Genomic DNA, 19,418 nt, shown 5'->3' with positions numbered 1-19,418 from the left:
TGCATACAGGGCGCGGTCATCTCTCTTCCTTACTTACTTCAACAAGCTGCTCCACCACAAAGTCTTCCCACAGGCTTTTAAGAAAAGACACGTGGTTCTGTTCTTGAAGAAGGACAAAGATCCGATGGACACAAAATCATTTCGACCGATATGCCTCCTATCAGCAATGGGAAAAATATATGAAAAGTTAATAGTAAATTGGCTGAAGTTCCATCTCCAATGCACTAATTATCTCAACCTCAATCAATTCGGATTCCAGACAGGTAGATCTACAACACACGCCTTAGACCGCATCCACAGTCACATTCAAGCAAATAGAGCCAATGGCCTACAAACAGCCTTTATATCGATCGAGCTTCAAAGCGCATTTGATACCCTTTGGTGGCCTGCAATAAAGCAGGCCCTCAGGGAGGCACGGTGTCCAGCTAACTTATATAGCGTGCTAGAATATTACCTACAAGACAGACAATTACTAATGTCTGATAACCAGGGAATCACCACAAAAGTGCAAGTAAGAAGCTGCCCTCAAGGTTCATGTGCGGGGCCACTTTTGTGGAACTTGACGTTCAGTGCAATACTTGAGGCCAACTGGCTTATGCACACTACCGTCACAGCCTATGCGGATGATGCGGCCCTACTAGTAAAAGGCAGAACACGTAATGACATAGAAAGGAACGGAAGCGAGACGTGTGCAAAATTCGTCAGCCTCTGTAAAGCACTCAAACTCAAAATCTCTATTGGCAAATCTGCAGCTCTCATTATTCCCAGAGCAGGCACCAACTCCACCAGGAGCCCTGCATCAAGCTCATGGAGCAAAACATAAAGATTGTAAGAATTCTAAAGTATCTCGACGTAGTGTGGGATTATGGTCTCTGATGGATCCCCCATATTCAGGAGCAACGAACCAAAACTTCGGTAATAGCAAGAAAGATTCGCCAGTTTCAGGGGAGAAACTGGGTATGGAATCCCCATCTACAAAAAGTACTTTACGCAGCGGTGGGGGAAAAGATCACGCTCTACGCCGCAGCCATCTGGGCGAGTCCTATGACGGCTCGCAAGAAACGACAGCTAACAATGCTTCAACGCCCATTTGCCCTTGGTCTGTGTAGGGCATATCGTACTACTGCGACGAACTCTGCACAAGTGCTAGCGGGACTAATGCCCCTACACATCTAGGCAGAACTTGAGGCCACTTATACACGAATTATTCATCTAAGAAAAGACGCCACATTCGGCAATTCTATGTATAGCCCAACGCAATATGACCATCCGTGTAACACATCCAGCTCTCAAAGGCCTCGGTATGCATGTCGACATCTCAAGAACACAACGCAGCTCAAGACCAAACACACGGCATACCAGAACAGTGCTCTACACTGACGGGTCGTAATACGATAATGGAGTTGGAAGCGCATTTCTCCACGTACAGGATGGCAGGGTGGCACACGAATGGAAAGGGTCCTTGAACTCCTACAATAGCGTTTTTCAGGCCATTACGAGCGCCACTGAGTATGTCATTAACAACGACCTAGAAAATGCCAAGCTGTTCACTGACAGCATATCTGCCATATACGCATTAAGCAATCACAGCCACCCTTCCCCACTTATAGCCAACCTTCAAAGGACTTTGCAAAGCAACCCACAAGTTCACATCGACATGATCTGGGTCAAAGCCCATGACGGTAATGTCGGGAACGACGCGGCAGACGCACTTGCAAAGGAGGCGGCCAAGAACAACAATGCCAGAGCAGTTACATTACCTGCACATCCTTCACACCTCAAACAAAATCTGAGAAGGAAAGCAATGCAAATATGGCAGCAAGATCGGGAGCAAGAAGTGACTGGCCGAAGAACTTTTGAATTCTACTTGAAAGTCTCTACTGAGGGTTTAATGACCATCTCGCCGATCGTATGTTTTATAACGGGGCACGGCCCTTTCCCAAGTTACTACTATCGACATGGTATTTCCAATACAGACAACTGCGTATGCGGGGACGAAGGGACCCAGGACCAATTTCTCTTTCAATGTCCCTTGACGGCAAACTACCACCTGCCACATCCTGCAAACACCTCATGGCCTTTCGCAAATTCCTGTCTAAGAACAGAGCGGCCATGAATAAAATATGCAAAATTATTCATACAATAGCGGCTTATGGCCAAGACATTTGCCTGCCACAGTAGCACAATGTATTCTACACCTATGACCTTATACGTATATGTCATCCGGACCTATAACAACCTCCCAGTATTTGTGCCCTACTGCTTTAAGAGTCCAATAATTAGCGGAATGACAATAGTTAGCACCAACATGTTATAAATAAGTGTAGCATTCGGTGTACTACGTATGATTTTTATGCTACTATATGTATCGTGTTATATCTAATATGCGTATATTGCATCGATACTGTATCATGACACTCACTCAAATCCTCATGTTACAAGTAAGAGCTGCATTCAGTGTTTTATATTTGACAATAACTATATTAACGTTTGTATAATATTCAGCCTATTAAGCTAATATTAGTAAATAACCCCATTTGTATTGTGTTACAGTTTTTATAATGAAGTATCTTATTGTACTACTGCATAATCTTGTAATCATGCCACGGTTTTGTACTATGCGCATTTGTCAGCATTTTTGTATTTGGTTTTTAATGCGTATATGTATTTGTGTGCTCATGTGTATTTGCATATCTGCGTTTGTATCACGTATTTGTAAGTGCACTGTCAGCGTATCTGTAAATATTATGTATTTATGTATTTGCCCCAGCATATGTAAGCGTTGTACTGCAAGCACCTGTATCGGTGTACTGCAAGTATAACACTATTTTTTAAATATCTCAATATCACCAGTATTTCAATAATAGCATATTTTAATATTAGGAATTTTATTTATCAACTAACATTGTATGGCTATTGTCCTCCTGTTCTCAGTGTCAGCATTTTCGTAAATACGTGCACCTGTCGGCACTTGTGGCTTTGAGTTATAAAGAGCATGTACTATATCTGCATACTTGTATATGAGTAACTGCGTATTTACGTTTGTAATGCGAATCTGTTTTTGTAAGTATCATGTACCTGTTAGCGCTGGTGACAGCGCATTTGTAAATATCTTGTATTTGCATATTCTCGATTGTATTGTGTATTTGCTTCCGTAGAACTGTGTACCTGTAGATATTAATATCAGTGTATCTGTAAAAATCATGCATTTACTCCAGTATTGACACCTGTAAGTATTGTATTGCAAGCACTTATATCGGTGTATTACCAGAATAATCCACAACACCAGCATTTCTATAATAGCATTATTATTTACATAATAGGAATTTATATTTCAATTTATATATCAACATGCATAGCTATTGTCCCTCTATTTACGATTTCTATATAATATTATAATCGATGTAACTGTAATGTGTATCTGCTTTTAATGTATCTATATTAGGGTATTTGTATATGTGTAATTGCGTATTTGCTTTTGTATTGTGAATTTGCCTTTTTTTAAAATAAGTATCATGCAATTGTAAGTATTAGTGCCAACATATTTGTAAATATCATGTATTTGCGCATGTATATTAGTGTGCTAGCAATTGTATTATGTATTTGCTATTGTAGGAATTGTGTACTTGTAATAACTAGCATCAGCGTATCTGTAAATATCGTGTATCTGCTCCAGTCTTGTGCACTTGTAAGTACTTAAGTACTGCATCGGTGTAGTGCGCGATTTTTTTTAAACATATTCCATTGTTCACATATTTAGATATCAAGAGCATGTCTCGCAAATCAGAATGTACTGTTTATAAGCATTATCGTGTTAATGCCTGTTAATGAATGCGTAAATGCTATTGCTTTTGCTAGTGTATGTCCACATGCTCTTTCTTCACATCTCCTTTACTCTTACTCACTTTTGTTACTCTCATCCTTTCTCCTGCCTTCTCTCTCTGTTACTCTCCTGTGTTTATTTATATTTATATGCATCTATGTACAATCACAGCATTATGTTATTCTATCACCAATGTAAAGCTGAAACCGCTCCAGTATGACACTGTAACTTCTATGTTTCAAATCATTATAAACTCCCGGTGGAGCCTTCTATGGCTCCAGGGAGTTGTTGCTTCTAAATAGGGGAGGACGCGGGACACATGCCTGCTTACCTATGTTAGACACCAGGCGTCCCCGTCCTCCGTCACCTGTCACCTGTAGTTAGGCACGAGCCCACAACGAAAATGAAAAAAAAAAAAAAAAAAAAAAAAAAAAAAAGAGTCTGTTCTGCACTCTTGTCTCTGTGCTATCATTTCACCTGTTATAAACAGGTTTTTATTCTTCACTTTCAGCAAAGTTAATTAGCATCTGAGTGGCGCGGAAAACGGTGATCGGTGCACCGCCATCTATTGGTGACGTTGTCAAATGCTCGTTATGAGTATTATTTGGTATAACCTGGATAATAATGTAGTTTTTTGAAGCTTTAGACTTTTTCCTTTGTATATGCCTAATGATCTTCCTTGATGTCAAATTTCAAGTATCTAAGTCACTTAGAAGTGGTCTAGGTTTTTGATGAGCGAGCGAATCAGTGAGTGATAAAAATGACACTTTTCAGACCTTAATAATTCCATAGCAATTAGAGACAGATTAAATGAAATTTGGGATTCTAGTTATTCAAGGGAACTGTAATAGATATACAAAATTGCAAGTTTGTAGGTCTAATAGTTTTTGAGTAATGTGAGAGTCGAATGTAGCTTAAAATGGTTCGTGTAAGATACACAGGGCCGGTGTCTCGTTGTTTTCTTTTCCGTATGTTCCGAACTAGGATGACATACTGCCGTGTTTCTAAATTTGCAACTTACATTGCTACTTTATAAATAGCATAAAATATTAAAATAATCTTTCTGCTACTAGGTGGCAAATGATGACAATGTTATGCCTTGAAGACCCAAATCTGAGACTCCACTTACACAATTTCACTGCCAGTATACCTATACCAAACGAATACGTAGCAGCAGTTGAAAGGCAAACGGCAGAAAACTATCCATTACGAGAGTTTGGATTCGCAGTGAACATTGAATCCGGCATCGAATACTGTCTTGACATGGATACGAAGGACGCTTATGAATTTCTGACAGGAATCAGCAGCCAGAGTTTAATAAAATCTGCAGCTGAAGTATTAGCTGGAATGTACAAGAATTATGTTAAAGGATCCGGTGTAGTTTAAGTTTCTGAATAAATTGAAAACTTGACTGCATCAATTTGCATTAGCTTGTGCTCATCAGATTGAAATTTAGGCTACTAAAATTTTCAGTTAAAATATTTATTTTATGTATAAAGATAAAATAAAACAAAGCCTGAGGTTTTTAATGACATAAGGTACATTCCTGGTTATAAATTAATTAGCTACATTATCATTACACACACTCAATAAGCAAGAACAATAAAGTCTTGCACAACAAGGCATTTTCCCAATTTTAAAAAGTCTTCAGGGCTACAAATTCATAAATTCTACCAATCAACAATAGCCATTGTTGAAAAGGTTGGGCCAGGCGGAACAAAAGGGCTAAAGCCATGTGAAATTTCCTGTTAATAAGAATATTATTTTATTTAATGCAGAGTAAGTCGAACTTCCACTAATCGAAACGAAACGGACTAGAAAAAACTGAGGCATCCAGCAAATTATGGCTAAAAATACGTAAATAAAGGATCTTTCAACAAGAAAGATATAATTTTTTAAATGAAATAAAATAAAAAGTACTACAGATACAACCAAACTTTGCATATTATTTTGAAGTACAATTTATGACATTATGGTTTCAATAAAACGTCATTTAAGTGTTCACTTCGATTCAGTATATACGATTAAATTAAATGAATCCAGTTTTTGATGAGTGTATACAATAACACCAGCCTTATGTTCGATGTTTATTCTTTGTTCGCATAGGCCATTGATTTCAAATAACCCCAAAAATGTTATCTAAAGGAGTTAAATCACAACTTGGAGAAGCCCAATTAAGAGACACACGAACCTGTTACGGTTACGGCGAAATAATTTAAATCTTGGGTTCATGCACTAGAAATGATACAGAACTGGTACGATCGAGAATCATCTTTTGAGATCTTTTAAGGTCACTGAAATGTTCTGCTTTTGTGATTGCATTATTTTCAGTTGCAAAAATATGTTAGCATTACGTATCACTTCAGTGTTGAAATTGATAGCTCTGACTACATGAACTTAATGATGTGACAATATTTCAAGAGAGCTACAAGAAACTCAAGACAGTTCGGAATTTTTCAGTACAATTTATTCAGAATCAGCCGCAGTTCTGAAGCATATGAAGAAAGAAGTATTTTAAATTTCTCTTCCCCAATTGACAAATAAGCAAACATTTCGTTTTAATAGTATAACTGAATCCACGAATCCTACTTTAGAGTACCATTATTTAATCAATCCTTGTATTGTGTAACATTGCACTTAAAAGCTGAACATACATAATATTTTTTTCAAGTATAATTTTAATGAAATAATTAACAATAATAAATTTAATGAAACTTTATATATATATAAACAGAAACAAAATGAAGAAAGGACTATTATGAATCCTGCGCCTAGGCTGCAATGATTTAATTAAACATAATCATAAGAATGACAGGAGAATACTTCTATTAAGATTCTAATATTTCAATTTCTTGCGAATGCTTGTAGAGCAATTTTTCCATATTTTCCATTGTACTATATTTACATACTATTTCAAGTATTTCTAATTTAATTTAACTTAATTTTTCTATCTTCCTTTAAATTTTACGACTTTGTTATTTGGAATTTATGTAGACTTCAAATTGTAATTCTTAGTTTTTTTTCCTTTATTTTACTTTGTAATACTGGAATTTTAATAGTATTCCCCTTTCATTCTTATGATTGTCTGTCCTGAAAGTAATGCGCCCCATTTTCTTCTGGTGTGACTATCTACTGCAGAGTGTTTCCGCTTGCACAGCAGCAGTTTTGGGAACATAGCACGACCAGCGCCAGTCAGCTCCGAGCTCCTGAAGAGTCACAGTGCCTGTTTCAGTGAACCCTCGTGTGAGTGCTTGGTCGAAATTAAGTTGGGAAAAACTCTCGAGCAGCGATACGTGAAAAGTTTTGTTTCAAACTTGAGAAAATATCGTCGGAGACTTTTGATCGGAGATTAAAAAATCCCTCAAAGGACAACATTTGGGGACCCTGGAGAACATCAAGGCGGCTACGATGAGGTTACTAAAGGACATTCCTGTGACGGACTTCCAGAAGGCATATAAAGCAAGGAAATCGCGTTGGAACAAGTGTGTTAAAGCAGGAGAGGTGTTCGAGTAATTGTACAAATAGGTTCAATAGATTTCTTAAAAAAAATTGGGCGCATTATGTTTGGGACAGACCTTGTATATACAGGGTGATTCTCTACCAGACCGAAAAAATTGTAGGGTGTGTCAGGACGACTCGGAATCACATAGGAATGCAGGGTCGGAAATGCCGTAGGTGCGAGCTATGGCGCAAAGAAGCAGAGATAAGGATCAGAAACAGCAGCACATCAGTGGGAAGCATTAATGGACAGAAAACATTTTATTGAAAGGACTACAATAGGTGTTCGAAATTAGAACCAGAAGTCGTCTGGCAGGTCTGACAGCGGCGCTGCATGGAATTCCTTAAGATCTGGAAGACTCCTGTCATGTCACCTATCCTCCCGGCAGCTACCGATATTCGAAAGAGGAGGTCTTCAACTGAAGGAACGGGCGTCTCGTACAACAAACTGTGCATGTGAGCCCAGAAAAAGAAGTCCATGCATGATAGGTCCAGTGATCTGGCAGGCCAATGAAACGGGCCACCACGATCTCTCCACCGCTATCCAAAGGTTACGTCGAGGTGACGGTGGACGTCAATCGTGTAATGTGGAGGAGTCCCGTCATGCTAGGACCACATGAAGCGGCTCAACGATGGAAGAACATGTTCTGCATCAATAAGGTCGAGCAGAACTTGTTGCAAGGTCAGGTATGCCCTTCCGCCTATAAGACTGGACAGAAGGTACAGTCAATGATGTAGTCTCCAAGAATGCCGACCCAAACATTGACCGAGAAACACTCGAGTTGTACGTGGTTGCGTACTACGAGGGTTCTTCAAAGGCCACACATGGGCGTTATGCTGATTGAAGGCTCCCTCACGTGTGAAGTATGACTGAGCCATGAACAATGCGGAAGCCATGAACATTCTGTTGCAGGAACCATGTAGCAAATGTCCTTTGAAGTGGATAATCCTCAGGCTGTAATAATTGGACTCGATGAAGATGGTTCGCGCTCATTTGGTTTGCTGCGAGTATCCTCCAGAGAATGAATTGAGATAAACTCATTTATTTTGCTATCGCTCGAGCACTCGTACTTGGATTGCCTTCTGCCAAATGTAAGACCGCCTCCTCATTGCTAGATGTCCTCGACGTTCTCTGTCGATTCATTGTAGCTCTCGTTAAATAACCAATCTCACGTAACCTTCTGTTCACACTTGCGAAGGTTCTGTGATGTGGAGCACGTCTGTTCGGGTAAAACCACCGAACGACGTGCCCGTTACATTCCCACAGCTGCATACACAATCAGCATGTTGACCAGTTCATCGTTTGAATATACGTTCATCATACTACCTCCGGAAACATGTTATGTATACATATTATGTATATGTCCACCATAATCTGAACTCATGTAAAAAAATAGAAATTTAAAAAGAATATGTCAAAGGCGCACTTGTATGGCAATGTATGCACTTTCTTTTAAAACTAATGAACTCCCGATTTGGTTCCGGGAGGACGGGGACACATGCTTGTTTACCTATGTTATACATCAAGTCTCCCCATCCTCCGTCACCTACCTACCTACCTACCTACCTCGGGAAACGGATCACAAATGACGACTTCCATCAGGATCGCTGATCACGAAAACTTTCGTTCAGCGCCATCTGTTGCAAGACTGCCCGGCGGAATCTTTTAGAACATAAGGAACCCCTGTTGTAGTACAACCTTTCAATAAAATGTTTTCTGTCCCATTAATGTGTTGCTCTTTCTGTTCTTTTTCTTTGCTTCTTTGTACCATAGCTCGCGACTATGGCATTTGCGACCCTCTATTCCTATGCGATTCCGAGTCGTTTCTGTATCTCTTACACATCCTGCAATTTTGTCGGTCTGGTAGGGAATCAGCATGTGTATATATAAAATGTTCTTCTGATTTGTGCGAGTGTAACACTACTACAGTGGTACGTCGGTATGCGACCACTATAAAACAAGTCTAATTTGACGGACGTCTTGTTTGGAAGCGAATACATTTTCTTGGAATGAGACTCGAAATAGATGGGTCCCAACTGTGTTAAGTACCATTGTTTACCTCTTTCGAGACTATGCTACGATTATCCGTAAGTTAGCACGATTGTCGCTATTGTTCAATAAACTCTCTGAACGTTCAAGTGATTTTGTAGTTTTTTGCTGAATTTTCTTGTAAATTCGCTAACAACGAGTTTTAAGAAAGTTACAAATAAAAAGTCAAACAACAAAGAAAATGGTTGTGACCCCCACGAAGGCGAAACATAAAACTGTTTAAAAGTATAAAGATGGCCTGCGTCTCCGGGACTAGTCTACTGCTTACCGCATGCCGAGAACAAAGGTATCTACGATAGTGAAAAACGAAGACGCTAATTAATCGGCGAGCGTAAGCCTTGGTGATCTTCCTAATAGAGGGTGCTGTCAGAAGAAAAGAGATAAATTGGTAAATTTTATCTCTTTTCTTTATATATATATATATCTACACATATATAAGAAAAGGAAATTTTAGATAGTCTTAATTAAAAATGCAGAATGAACGCTAATAAAGGATTTGGTGTAAATTAAAAAATACTTTAAGAAAATCTTCCATTTAGAGGACTTTTTAGAATTCTCGGACAACTCCTTTACATCCACAGTCAGACGGCATAGTGGAAAAGTTCAATCGAACAATCTTGGACCATCTCCTCTTCATTTGTACCAAAGCCAGCAGGACTGGGATCAAAAACTGCCATTATTCCTGCTAAGGAACAGGTGTGCTGTTCTTGAGAGCATTAGATTTCTGCCATTGAAATGATTTTTGACTGTGATCTTCATCTGTCGCGTGACAAGCTCTTTGTACGACCGCTGGATATGCCGTCTTCGCCTCAGAAGTCAATGAGAGGATGAAGGCAAGATATGTCAAGTCAACGTCAGGCACTTCCAAGAAGACCATCAAATCTGCCTCTACAGGCCGATGCATCATCGCGGAATCTCTTCCAATCTTCAGACATCCAGGAAGAGCCCTACTCTGTAATCAAGAAACTGAACGGCGTAGTGAAGCGTATAACAAACAAAAAAGAAAAAACTCCTTTTAAAGTTTTACTACAACAGACTTCACTTTATTACGGTAATGAAAGTAAGTTATCCCTAGCCTTGGGGATTGCACTGCAGTCTTTAAAGAAGAAAGGAGGTGGAGCGATGTAAATATTTTAATCCGTATTCATTGCATTTTTAATTTTCTGTATTCTTGTAATACTTTATATTGTTTTACTTATTTATTGTTTTTATAATGGAAATTTTATAGTTTATTTTGTGTTTAATGCAATTTATGGCCACGTCTTGTATTTACGTGTTACACAGAACTATAGATCTCTTAATTCTGAGTGCAACGACTTTGGAATTGTTAAAGTAGCTCAATTAGAATTCGAGATATATGGAATTTCGTTTCTGAGGGGAACTGATTGTCGCCAAGTTGGCGATTTCTATTAGATTTGCGAAACACATTTTTGAAGCATTACGACTCATTCTTGTAGAAATTTTCCAAAGCCTCTGCTGCAGAGTATACATATGGATCGGAAAATTAGGAATTCGGTTGTGAAATAGTTGAGAATTGGCTGCGAAATCCAGCTGAGCTACGAGTTAGAGCTTATCTCGAGAGTTATCTGAGGAATTTTACGATTTATTTCATGTGTTAAGGTTTAACTGCTGAATACACTCATTCTCCTAAGTTATCCTAATAAGTTATTTCCATCCATTATTGTATATGAACACAACACTCTCGTTAACATTAGAATACACCTTTAGTTACCAGATTCATAATCACAAAGTTACAAACGATAATACACTGAAAATAGTTATAAATAATAAAATAAAATAAAAATAATTAAATTTAACACTCAGTGTATGAATTTAACATTCAGTTTTCTACATCCTCCCACCTTGAGTTGGGAGATTTCACAACTCAACAATCGCGTTACAAATCAAGTCTTTCTGGCATTTTGATACCTCTTCCAGATCGAGTTGTTACAGTTCGCGCAACGGGTTTTGCAGGGTTTGCTACTCGTGTTTGGGATACTTCAGAAAGAGACACTTGCTTTCTTAGCATTTTAGTTTGTACATCCTTAGCCATTTCACAAGTAATCTCTAACGGAAACAACCGTTGTATCGGTCTCATTATTTCTCCATGAACTGTCCGAAGTTTCACGAGTCTGATGATTCCTTCTTTTTTTTTTCATTGGGCCCACTAGCGGCCGAGTAGTAATGACGCTGTACACTGGTAATTCGGTCCAAGTTTCGAATCCCGCGAACGGGTTGGCTGCATAGCGTTTTCATGGTTTTTCCCGTGTGTAAAGTGTGTACGAGCCAGTTTTCCTTAGAAAGTCTTCCTTCCTCCCTTCAGGCAGATAGCCCTCGTGTGCTTTGCCATAATTGAGTAATCCAATCCTTTTTTTCCAGTAATAATTTCCGTTACTCTTCCTAGAAGCCAGTTAACGCGTTTCCGATTGTCACTGCCTATGAGAACAACGTTTCCCACAGATATCGTTGACTATTTTTGAAGATTATGTCTTTGAATTAGAGAACCCAGATATTCAGACCTGAATCTTTTCCTGAGAGCTTTTTAAAGTGCAAGTCGATATTTTAACCTTCTATCTTCTATTATTCTTTTGTGATCTGCTGCATCACAGTTTGGTACTCCAATTTCTTTGATGTCTTGAAGAAATGATGATGGTGACAGAAGAGCAAAATCTGAGGAATTTTCCGAAATATATGTGAGAGGTCTTGAGTTAATAATCGACTCACAGTCACATAGAACCGTCATCATCTCCTCATATGATAAACAAGCACGACCTATTACTCCCTTATATATCTTTTATGATTCGAATTAACCGTTCCCACCAACCACCCCATCAGGAGGCAGAAGGAGGATTGAATTTCCACTGAAGGCGATTCACAGTTGAATTCTCGATGACTCGATCCCAGTTGAGAGTTTTTAACAAATTATCGGCTTCAATAAAATTGGTTCCATTGTCACAGTAAATAACTGTGCATCTACCTCTTCTTGCCGCAAACCTACGTAGGGCCAATGAAAATGTATCAGTCGAAATATCCGAGACCAGCTCAATATGCACAGCCCGATAAACCACACACGTAAAGAGACAAACTCAAGTCTTCTTTTGATTTTTCAAATATAATGAACCGGCTAAATCTACTCCCACGATTTCAAATACTGCATCATCTCAAATATGGTCTTTAGTGATGGTCTGCATCCAAACTTTTACCAGAATGTCTCTTACATGTAACGCATTTTGAGATAATTGACCTCACAGTTTCTCTTTCATTTAAGATCCAGAAACGTTCCCTCAGAAGATTAAGTAACATTTGAGTCCTCATATGTCCATGCCTTTTATGAAAAGAAAATATTAATAGTTTTACAACCTGGTGTTGAGAAGGGAGAATCACAGGTCTTGTAAAAGAATGGCTGTCTTCTCGATAGACAATTCTTGTTCTTAATCTGATGAGATTATCTTCATTTTTATAAACTTTTAGTGTTCTCAGTTTTTTATCTTTCTCGTCTAAGAATGCATTTCTTTGAATGATCTTTATTACCCTTTTCTCAGCTTCTAAAAATTCCTTTGCATTCAGACTTCCATGTTTTCTCAATTTTATCGATTTTTCGCAATTTTCCAAAAATCTCAAGATTTAGCCAATCATGCATACAATTTTTTCATACTGTGAAAAGTATCGATAGTACCAATCAGTATCTACATTTTTTATCTGAGTAGTCAAGCAGCTAGTTGAAGATGAAGCAGCAGTTTTCTTCCGTTCCTTAAGAACTTCATCTTTGTTCACAACAAATCCTGAAGACGGCCATTTGTCAATAGCTAAATATAACCAATCAGGGCTCTCCCACCATTTTGACTGTATCATTTTCTTCGCAGATATCCTCTGCTTGGAAGAACAGCAGGGTTTAATATTCCTGCCACATGATTCCATTGCTCCTTGGAAGTTAAGAGTCCTGGTTTTAGATATTCAATTTTGAACAAAGGTTCCCCACGTTTCTTCTCTTTTAATCCAAGTAAGTACAGTAGTGGAGTCCGTCCAAAAGTAAACTTTTCCATGTGGAATCTTACACACAGTTGTAGAGGCAAGGCGATAAGCAATTGTGGATGCTAGTAACTCTAGGCTAGCGATAGTCGTTTTTTCTTTCCAGTTGCGGAAACTCTGGATTTAGCACATACTTTATGCCCGAAATGCATAAGTAGAATTTTTTTGAAATACTGAATCATAGATTGCGAAATCCTTTGGGGAAAATATACTTCAATATATTTTAAGATGGGTGCATAAGATCGAATTGTTGCAAATTTACCTCGCTCTAAATTCGAATTATACGAGAGATTTTTTGTCTGAGCGATGCAAACTTGCGTAAGCCACAACGTTCTATATGGCAGGACAATTCACGTCTTCTGCAATAGACCAATTGGTTTTTGTGAAACTCTGAGTATTTCTTTAAAACAGCGGTCGTCAACCAGTGCTCAGTGAAAACATTTTGATGGTCCGCAGAAAAATTGGGACATTATTTATATTTTTATGAAGATTTAGTTTAAAACATGACGAGTAACAAAACCTATTATGGAATATACTTTTTTTTATTATTATTTTAGCTACTGCTTTCACAGAAATTGCTTCCTTGTGAATTTTTAGTTATTTTTCCAGGTGTATCTACCGATATTTAAAAGTGAGATTTGGCATTCATGGATATGCTGCTGTTATCATTAATAGCACGAACTGGAATTCTTCCTTTTGAATTACAAACATGCTATCGTAGTCGCTAATAACAGTTTTTCTCCTTGTCAATAAGCAACTTGATGGATTTTTATGGGAATTCATTCTTGTTTATAATTGCATAACTTGAAGTTTCCGTTTTTTGTTTTGTCCGACTGTTGATCGATGGCACCATTGCTCAGTAAGCGATGATTATTATGTTAACAATAATTAAAAACTAGTGGCATACAACTTTCAGCTCATTGATATTGCTTTGCGTTTGCTGGTTTGTACTTGCTTTTCGTGAAGTTCTTTTTCAGTGATATGGAAGCTTTCCGTACAAGAAAGATTTTTATACTTTTCATATAATTTTTCAATGCGAACAAAATATGCATAGTTTTTGCTGATTATTATTGTATAAATGTATTTACCTTTTTAAAAATTCATATTAATGGTCCGCCAAATATAAAATTACATACGAAGAGTGGTCCGTGAAGTTCTAAGGGTTAACGACCGCTGCTTAAAGTATTAGTGCAATTACTGAAAAGTTTGGCAGCTGTTCTGATAGTGTTTTTTAGTTTGTCTGGCATAATGCTTCAAAGCTAATCAACATGAAACCTTGCAAAAAGTTATTTAGATCTATTGAAGTAACTTGTACTCCCCTTTACCATTAGCCCAAAGGGGTGTTACCTAGAAGGACTATAGTCGCAAAACGGCATTTTGCATCGAATCACTAAAAGTGGATGTATCATTTTCCAAATTACCGAATATTATCACCCTGAATTATATTTGAAGGAAAAAACTAATGAAGAATCAACATAAATATATGCATGTTTCTTGAATTGTGAAAAAACGGTACCTAGAGATATCATGAAATTTTGAATTACGTAGTCCACCCTAATATGGGCACCTGCAAGCCCGAATTGGGAATTTCAATTTTTTCTGTCTATTTTATATTTTGTAAAACGTTAATTTTTTATCAACAAACTCAATGATTTTGCAACTTTTTTTTTAACGAAAAATGTAAAAATTATTCATATGCACCATTATTTTCTATAGAAAATTCAAGATGAATTTTAAGTTCATTTAATTTTATCAAACAGCAATTTCCATCTATTATCTCATTATCAAAATATTTATTTAAAAATAACATTAGGTCATGCAGAATATTCTATTTTCACATACAGCCTATAAAGGTCCTGCAAAATGAAGACCAAGGATCACAAAAGAACTTCTATTTTTTTCCCCTCCTGATGTTAGTGGTTTAAACAAGGTTTTAGGTGTTTTTAATTAAAAATGTAAAATTTGACATGACATAATTCAAAAACATATTTAAAAAAAAATACATGTATTATTTCAAACTTTGAATTTTTCAAAAATGCACTGGTATCTCAGATAACGAAACAAGAGATCTGGAAAAAGATGCCATGCAGAACCTATGTAGATGGAGAAGAAAAACAATGTGCCTGTGCACAATTCCTTCAAACAGACTAATACTACTCTTTAAAGTTTAACATGAACTTTGATGGCAAGGTTAATCTTGAAAAGCTCCCAGTAAAAAAGGATCAAAGATTAAATCATTACTTGGAACTGGCTAGTTTTTTTATGTATAGAGAAATAAAAAATGTAAATAGAGAAATAAAAAATGTAATCTTTTTTACCATCAGTAATAAGCATTAGGGGATTAACGAGTTTCTTTTTTAATAGCAGAAGTCTTTTCAGAACAAAATATAAAAGCTTTCCTTATTCAACCAATGTACTTTAAGTCACATTGCAAAAATAAAGTTTAATATTGAAAAATAAAAACCCCATTCCAAATATAAACTTTATTAGTAGGGAAGAAGACATGAGTTATAACTATGTGATGGAAAAAATACGATTATGGGGGTAAAAAAAAAATAGGAGGTGCTAAGTTTGTGTAATCAACTTATAATGAATGTTTTCTTCCATTACATAGAAACTTCTCAACTGCTTGTTGAATAATAGATGAGGGAATTTCTGTCAATTACAACTACTCTTAAACAGTTGAGTTTCTAATCAGAAGCAAACCTGGAAAAGCAAACACTGAAGGCACAGCAAACACAAGAATAAAATTAACTTTTGTTTAGCAGAATGACAGGATTTGAAGTATAGGGAAATAAGATGTCTCAAAGTAAAAAATGACAAAGATAGAACTGAACTCAAGCAACTAAGAAACTTATTGCCTATATAATATTCTACATTTTTTACTACTTAAAATTCAATCAAAAACAGAAATTGTATAATAGAACTTTCTATTTATTGAAACAATATATAATACATATTTATATAATATGTAAATATTCTTTACATTAAGCCCTTTTAAGTATCTTTTCGAGCATGCTTCCTAGTAAAATGAAATTAAATATGATTAAGTTGAATTCTCCACAGTCAATATCTAATTCCCATGTTATTAAAGCTACCTGAAGTCAATCTTTGCTAATAAAATTTATATCAATACTAATAAAGTAAAAAGATATAAAAAAGAAATCAAAGATGGCTTTACTTTAGTTTTGGCAAGAAATTGGCAATTCTTCAACATTAAGCAAATTTTTAATCCTATAACTAATAACTAAGTCAAATTAAGTTACTGCTATATTTACAAATTGAACTGATATATATATATATATATGTGTGTATAAGATGCACAGAAAAATTTGACACACTTGCATAGTTATTTCAAGTATAAGTTAATTATATGGCAACCAATATTTCAAACATGCTAACAAACCATCATATTTTGGACAACAATATACTTATTTCTTATATTTTAATTCTGTCAAGTTCAACAGCACCAGAAATTTGTTACCACAAAGCAGATAAATATACAATATAATGCAGTCAAAGGCAAAAAATATAAATTATCTACATAGCCCCCCTTTTTTACATTTAAACATATGACATATTAAATCACAGATTATAACTCACAAGAAAACACGAACTCATGAAGTATAAACTATTTCACATGCAAACATTAATAATAACAATAATAAAAGAATGAAGCAAGATGTAAAGGTAACTAACTGTACAATACACTAATATGCATGAATTGCAGTCAATTTCTTCAACATCCTAAACTATGGAAAAATATACTTAAAAACTTTTACAAATCGAACAATTAAACTACATTGCCCCTATGCACTCAACAAGAGCTTGTTCTTGCACACACAAAGAGACATCATAAAAGGATTGTTTCACTAGTCTAGATCATGCTGCAATTTCAGTTTTTCCATGGAACAAAAACAACAGCCTCAAATATTTGAAGAATATATGAAAGACACACCTTTCATATATTCTTAAAAATTATGTACCATCATTATATTGGCATAATGATGAACCATCACCATGCCTTCATAATGAAATATCCTTATTATATTAATTGGACACAATTTTAAATATAAGCTTTTAAAAGGATGCTCTGGGACAAAAAGGCCCTGTGCAGACCCTTGCACAAATCAATTTCTACAAAAAACTCCACCTTTCGTAAGAGTGCATATGAACCTTTGTCAGGACACTGATATGCAAAGATTTTTTTTTCTTTCCTAATCAAAGCAGCAAACTACATTCCACTTGTATCCCACCATAAAGGTACTATGAACCTTTATGCAAGTTGCGTTTAACAATTTAGAAACTAATTTTCATAAGGGTGCAAAAATCTTATGTGACATCAAGTGGTTCAACATGAAGTATGAAGATTTCACACACCAAGAGGACTAAATTTCTGTGTTTGAATTTTTAATTTTATAGATATATAGAAGTTAAAAAACAAAAGGTTGATGAGCAAATATATTAAATATTACCGTTGCATACACCCCCCAAAAAATCCGACATGCAGCATTTATATTTAGGCTCTAAAGAATTAATATTTAGTCCACTTCAATACATGGGTACATTAACTAGAAGATCTTCCATATATTCTTGTCAGTTCATCATACTACAGCATAGTTCATTTAAACATATCTACTAATCGTCAATTCTCAATTATTCTTACAAGTGCATTTTATTCATTATTTTTGAAATAGACACGCTGATTTTTCATTATTTCCAACCTTTTTTCTCATTACAAAAACTTTGACTGTTATAAAAAAGGAATAACTTATACAAAAATGACATTAATAATAATCAAACAGCATCACATAATACACATAACCAAATAAGAGATCTTTATAAAATTTAAAGCTGCCAGTAATTCAAAGAAATTTATGACAGTCTGTGAATAATTTGATCACTATAAACTAAGCAACATACGTCAGATAAACTTAAAAATTAAACACATATGCAGATACATTTATATTATAATTACTGTACATGACTCATGTACAGTAATTATATGCAGATAGGAATATTATGCAGATAGGAAGAAATGTACTCCTACTGTATACAAGCATATTTCTAATTCAAAGATATAAAATAATACATTTGGAAATACAAAATCATATTGTATACCTTAAACATGGTATCTTTATTTCCAATTCATTTTTAAAAAGTCAACTTGAAATAATAACTATAAGGCTACACTTAATGCCCTCTCCCCTTTAGAAAATTACAGAACTACATTAAAATAACTTTAAACATTAACAAAGCCATATACCTGTAGAAAATTTCTGCTCAAATAAATCAGTTTTAATTTCAAATATATACAGACAAACATTTTATCATTAATTTAAACGTAATACACAGTTTTATACAAAAGCAATAAATTTGAATATATTATGCAATTCTACTAATGAAAGACTACACTATATTTGGATTTGGATTGGAAATTCACAATCAGGATAAAAAAATTAAAATAAACTTTGCATTTTTTTAATACTTAATTTTAAAAATTATTAAATCTTATGTTATTCTCCTTTCCCAGAAAAGATATAGTTAATATTTCATAAACTAAAAATAGCCAAAAAATTAACATATCACATCGCACATTCCAAACTGTAAAATCAAAAACTATATTTTGTTGTCTTCTCCCCCAAAAAATATTACACAAAATTAGATACTCTCCAAATAAGAATAAATACTTTTACTTCCAGATCTATGACAGGAACTGAAAGAATTAGCTGCACCATTTTTATTGAATATATTTTACTATGAAAATCAATGAACACATGTTTATAATTGTCAACTGCAACTGCACAATTTGATTAAAATACTATATCTTTTGAGTAGGTAATAAACTAACAATTTTTTAACTGGATTTTCAGATAATTTCAGATTTCTGTGCAATGCACTACACTTTATAAACACAAAAAAATGTGACACTAATGAAAAATATCTCATAGGTGATCCTGAAGACAGGAGACAATATATTTCAATATTATAACTGTCAAACCAAAGCAAAACATCATA

General features: G+C 35.6%; 1 protein-coding gene across 1 annotated transcript in view; it reads left to right on the top strand.

The window, feature by feature from the left end:
• The window catches only part of LOC118194940 (uncharacterized), a 75,671-nt gene extending 69,601 nt beyond the window's left edge, over nt 1-6,070 (top strand). The window contains exon 7 of the mRNA XM_085811006.1: nt 4,897-6,070. Coding sequence (XP_085667132.1) covers nt 4,897-5,209 — 313 coding nt within the window. The 3' untranslated portion in view covers nt 5,210-6,070. The remainder of the gene's footprint in view (nt 1-4,896) is intronic.
• The last annotated feature ends 13,348 nt before the right edge of the window (nt 6,071-19,418 follow it).

This window comes from Stegodyphus dumicola, chromosome 2 (assembly GCF_044657685.1).
Source record: "Stegodyphus dumicola isolate Sdum_Otavi_A_Nest chromosome 2, ASM4465768v1".
Taxonomy (NCBI): domain Eukaryota; kingdom Metazoa; phylum Arthropoda; class Arachnida; order Araneae; family Eresidae; genus Stegodyphus; species Stegodyphus dumicola.
The sequence above is the reverse complement of the archived record's forward strand: the minus strand, read 5'-3'. Positions and strand labels throughout refer to the sequence as shown.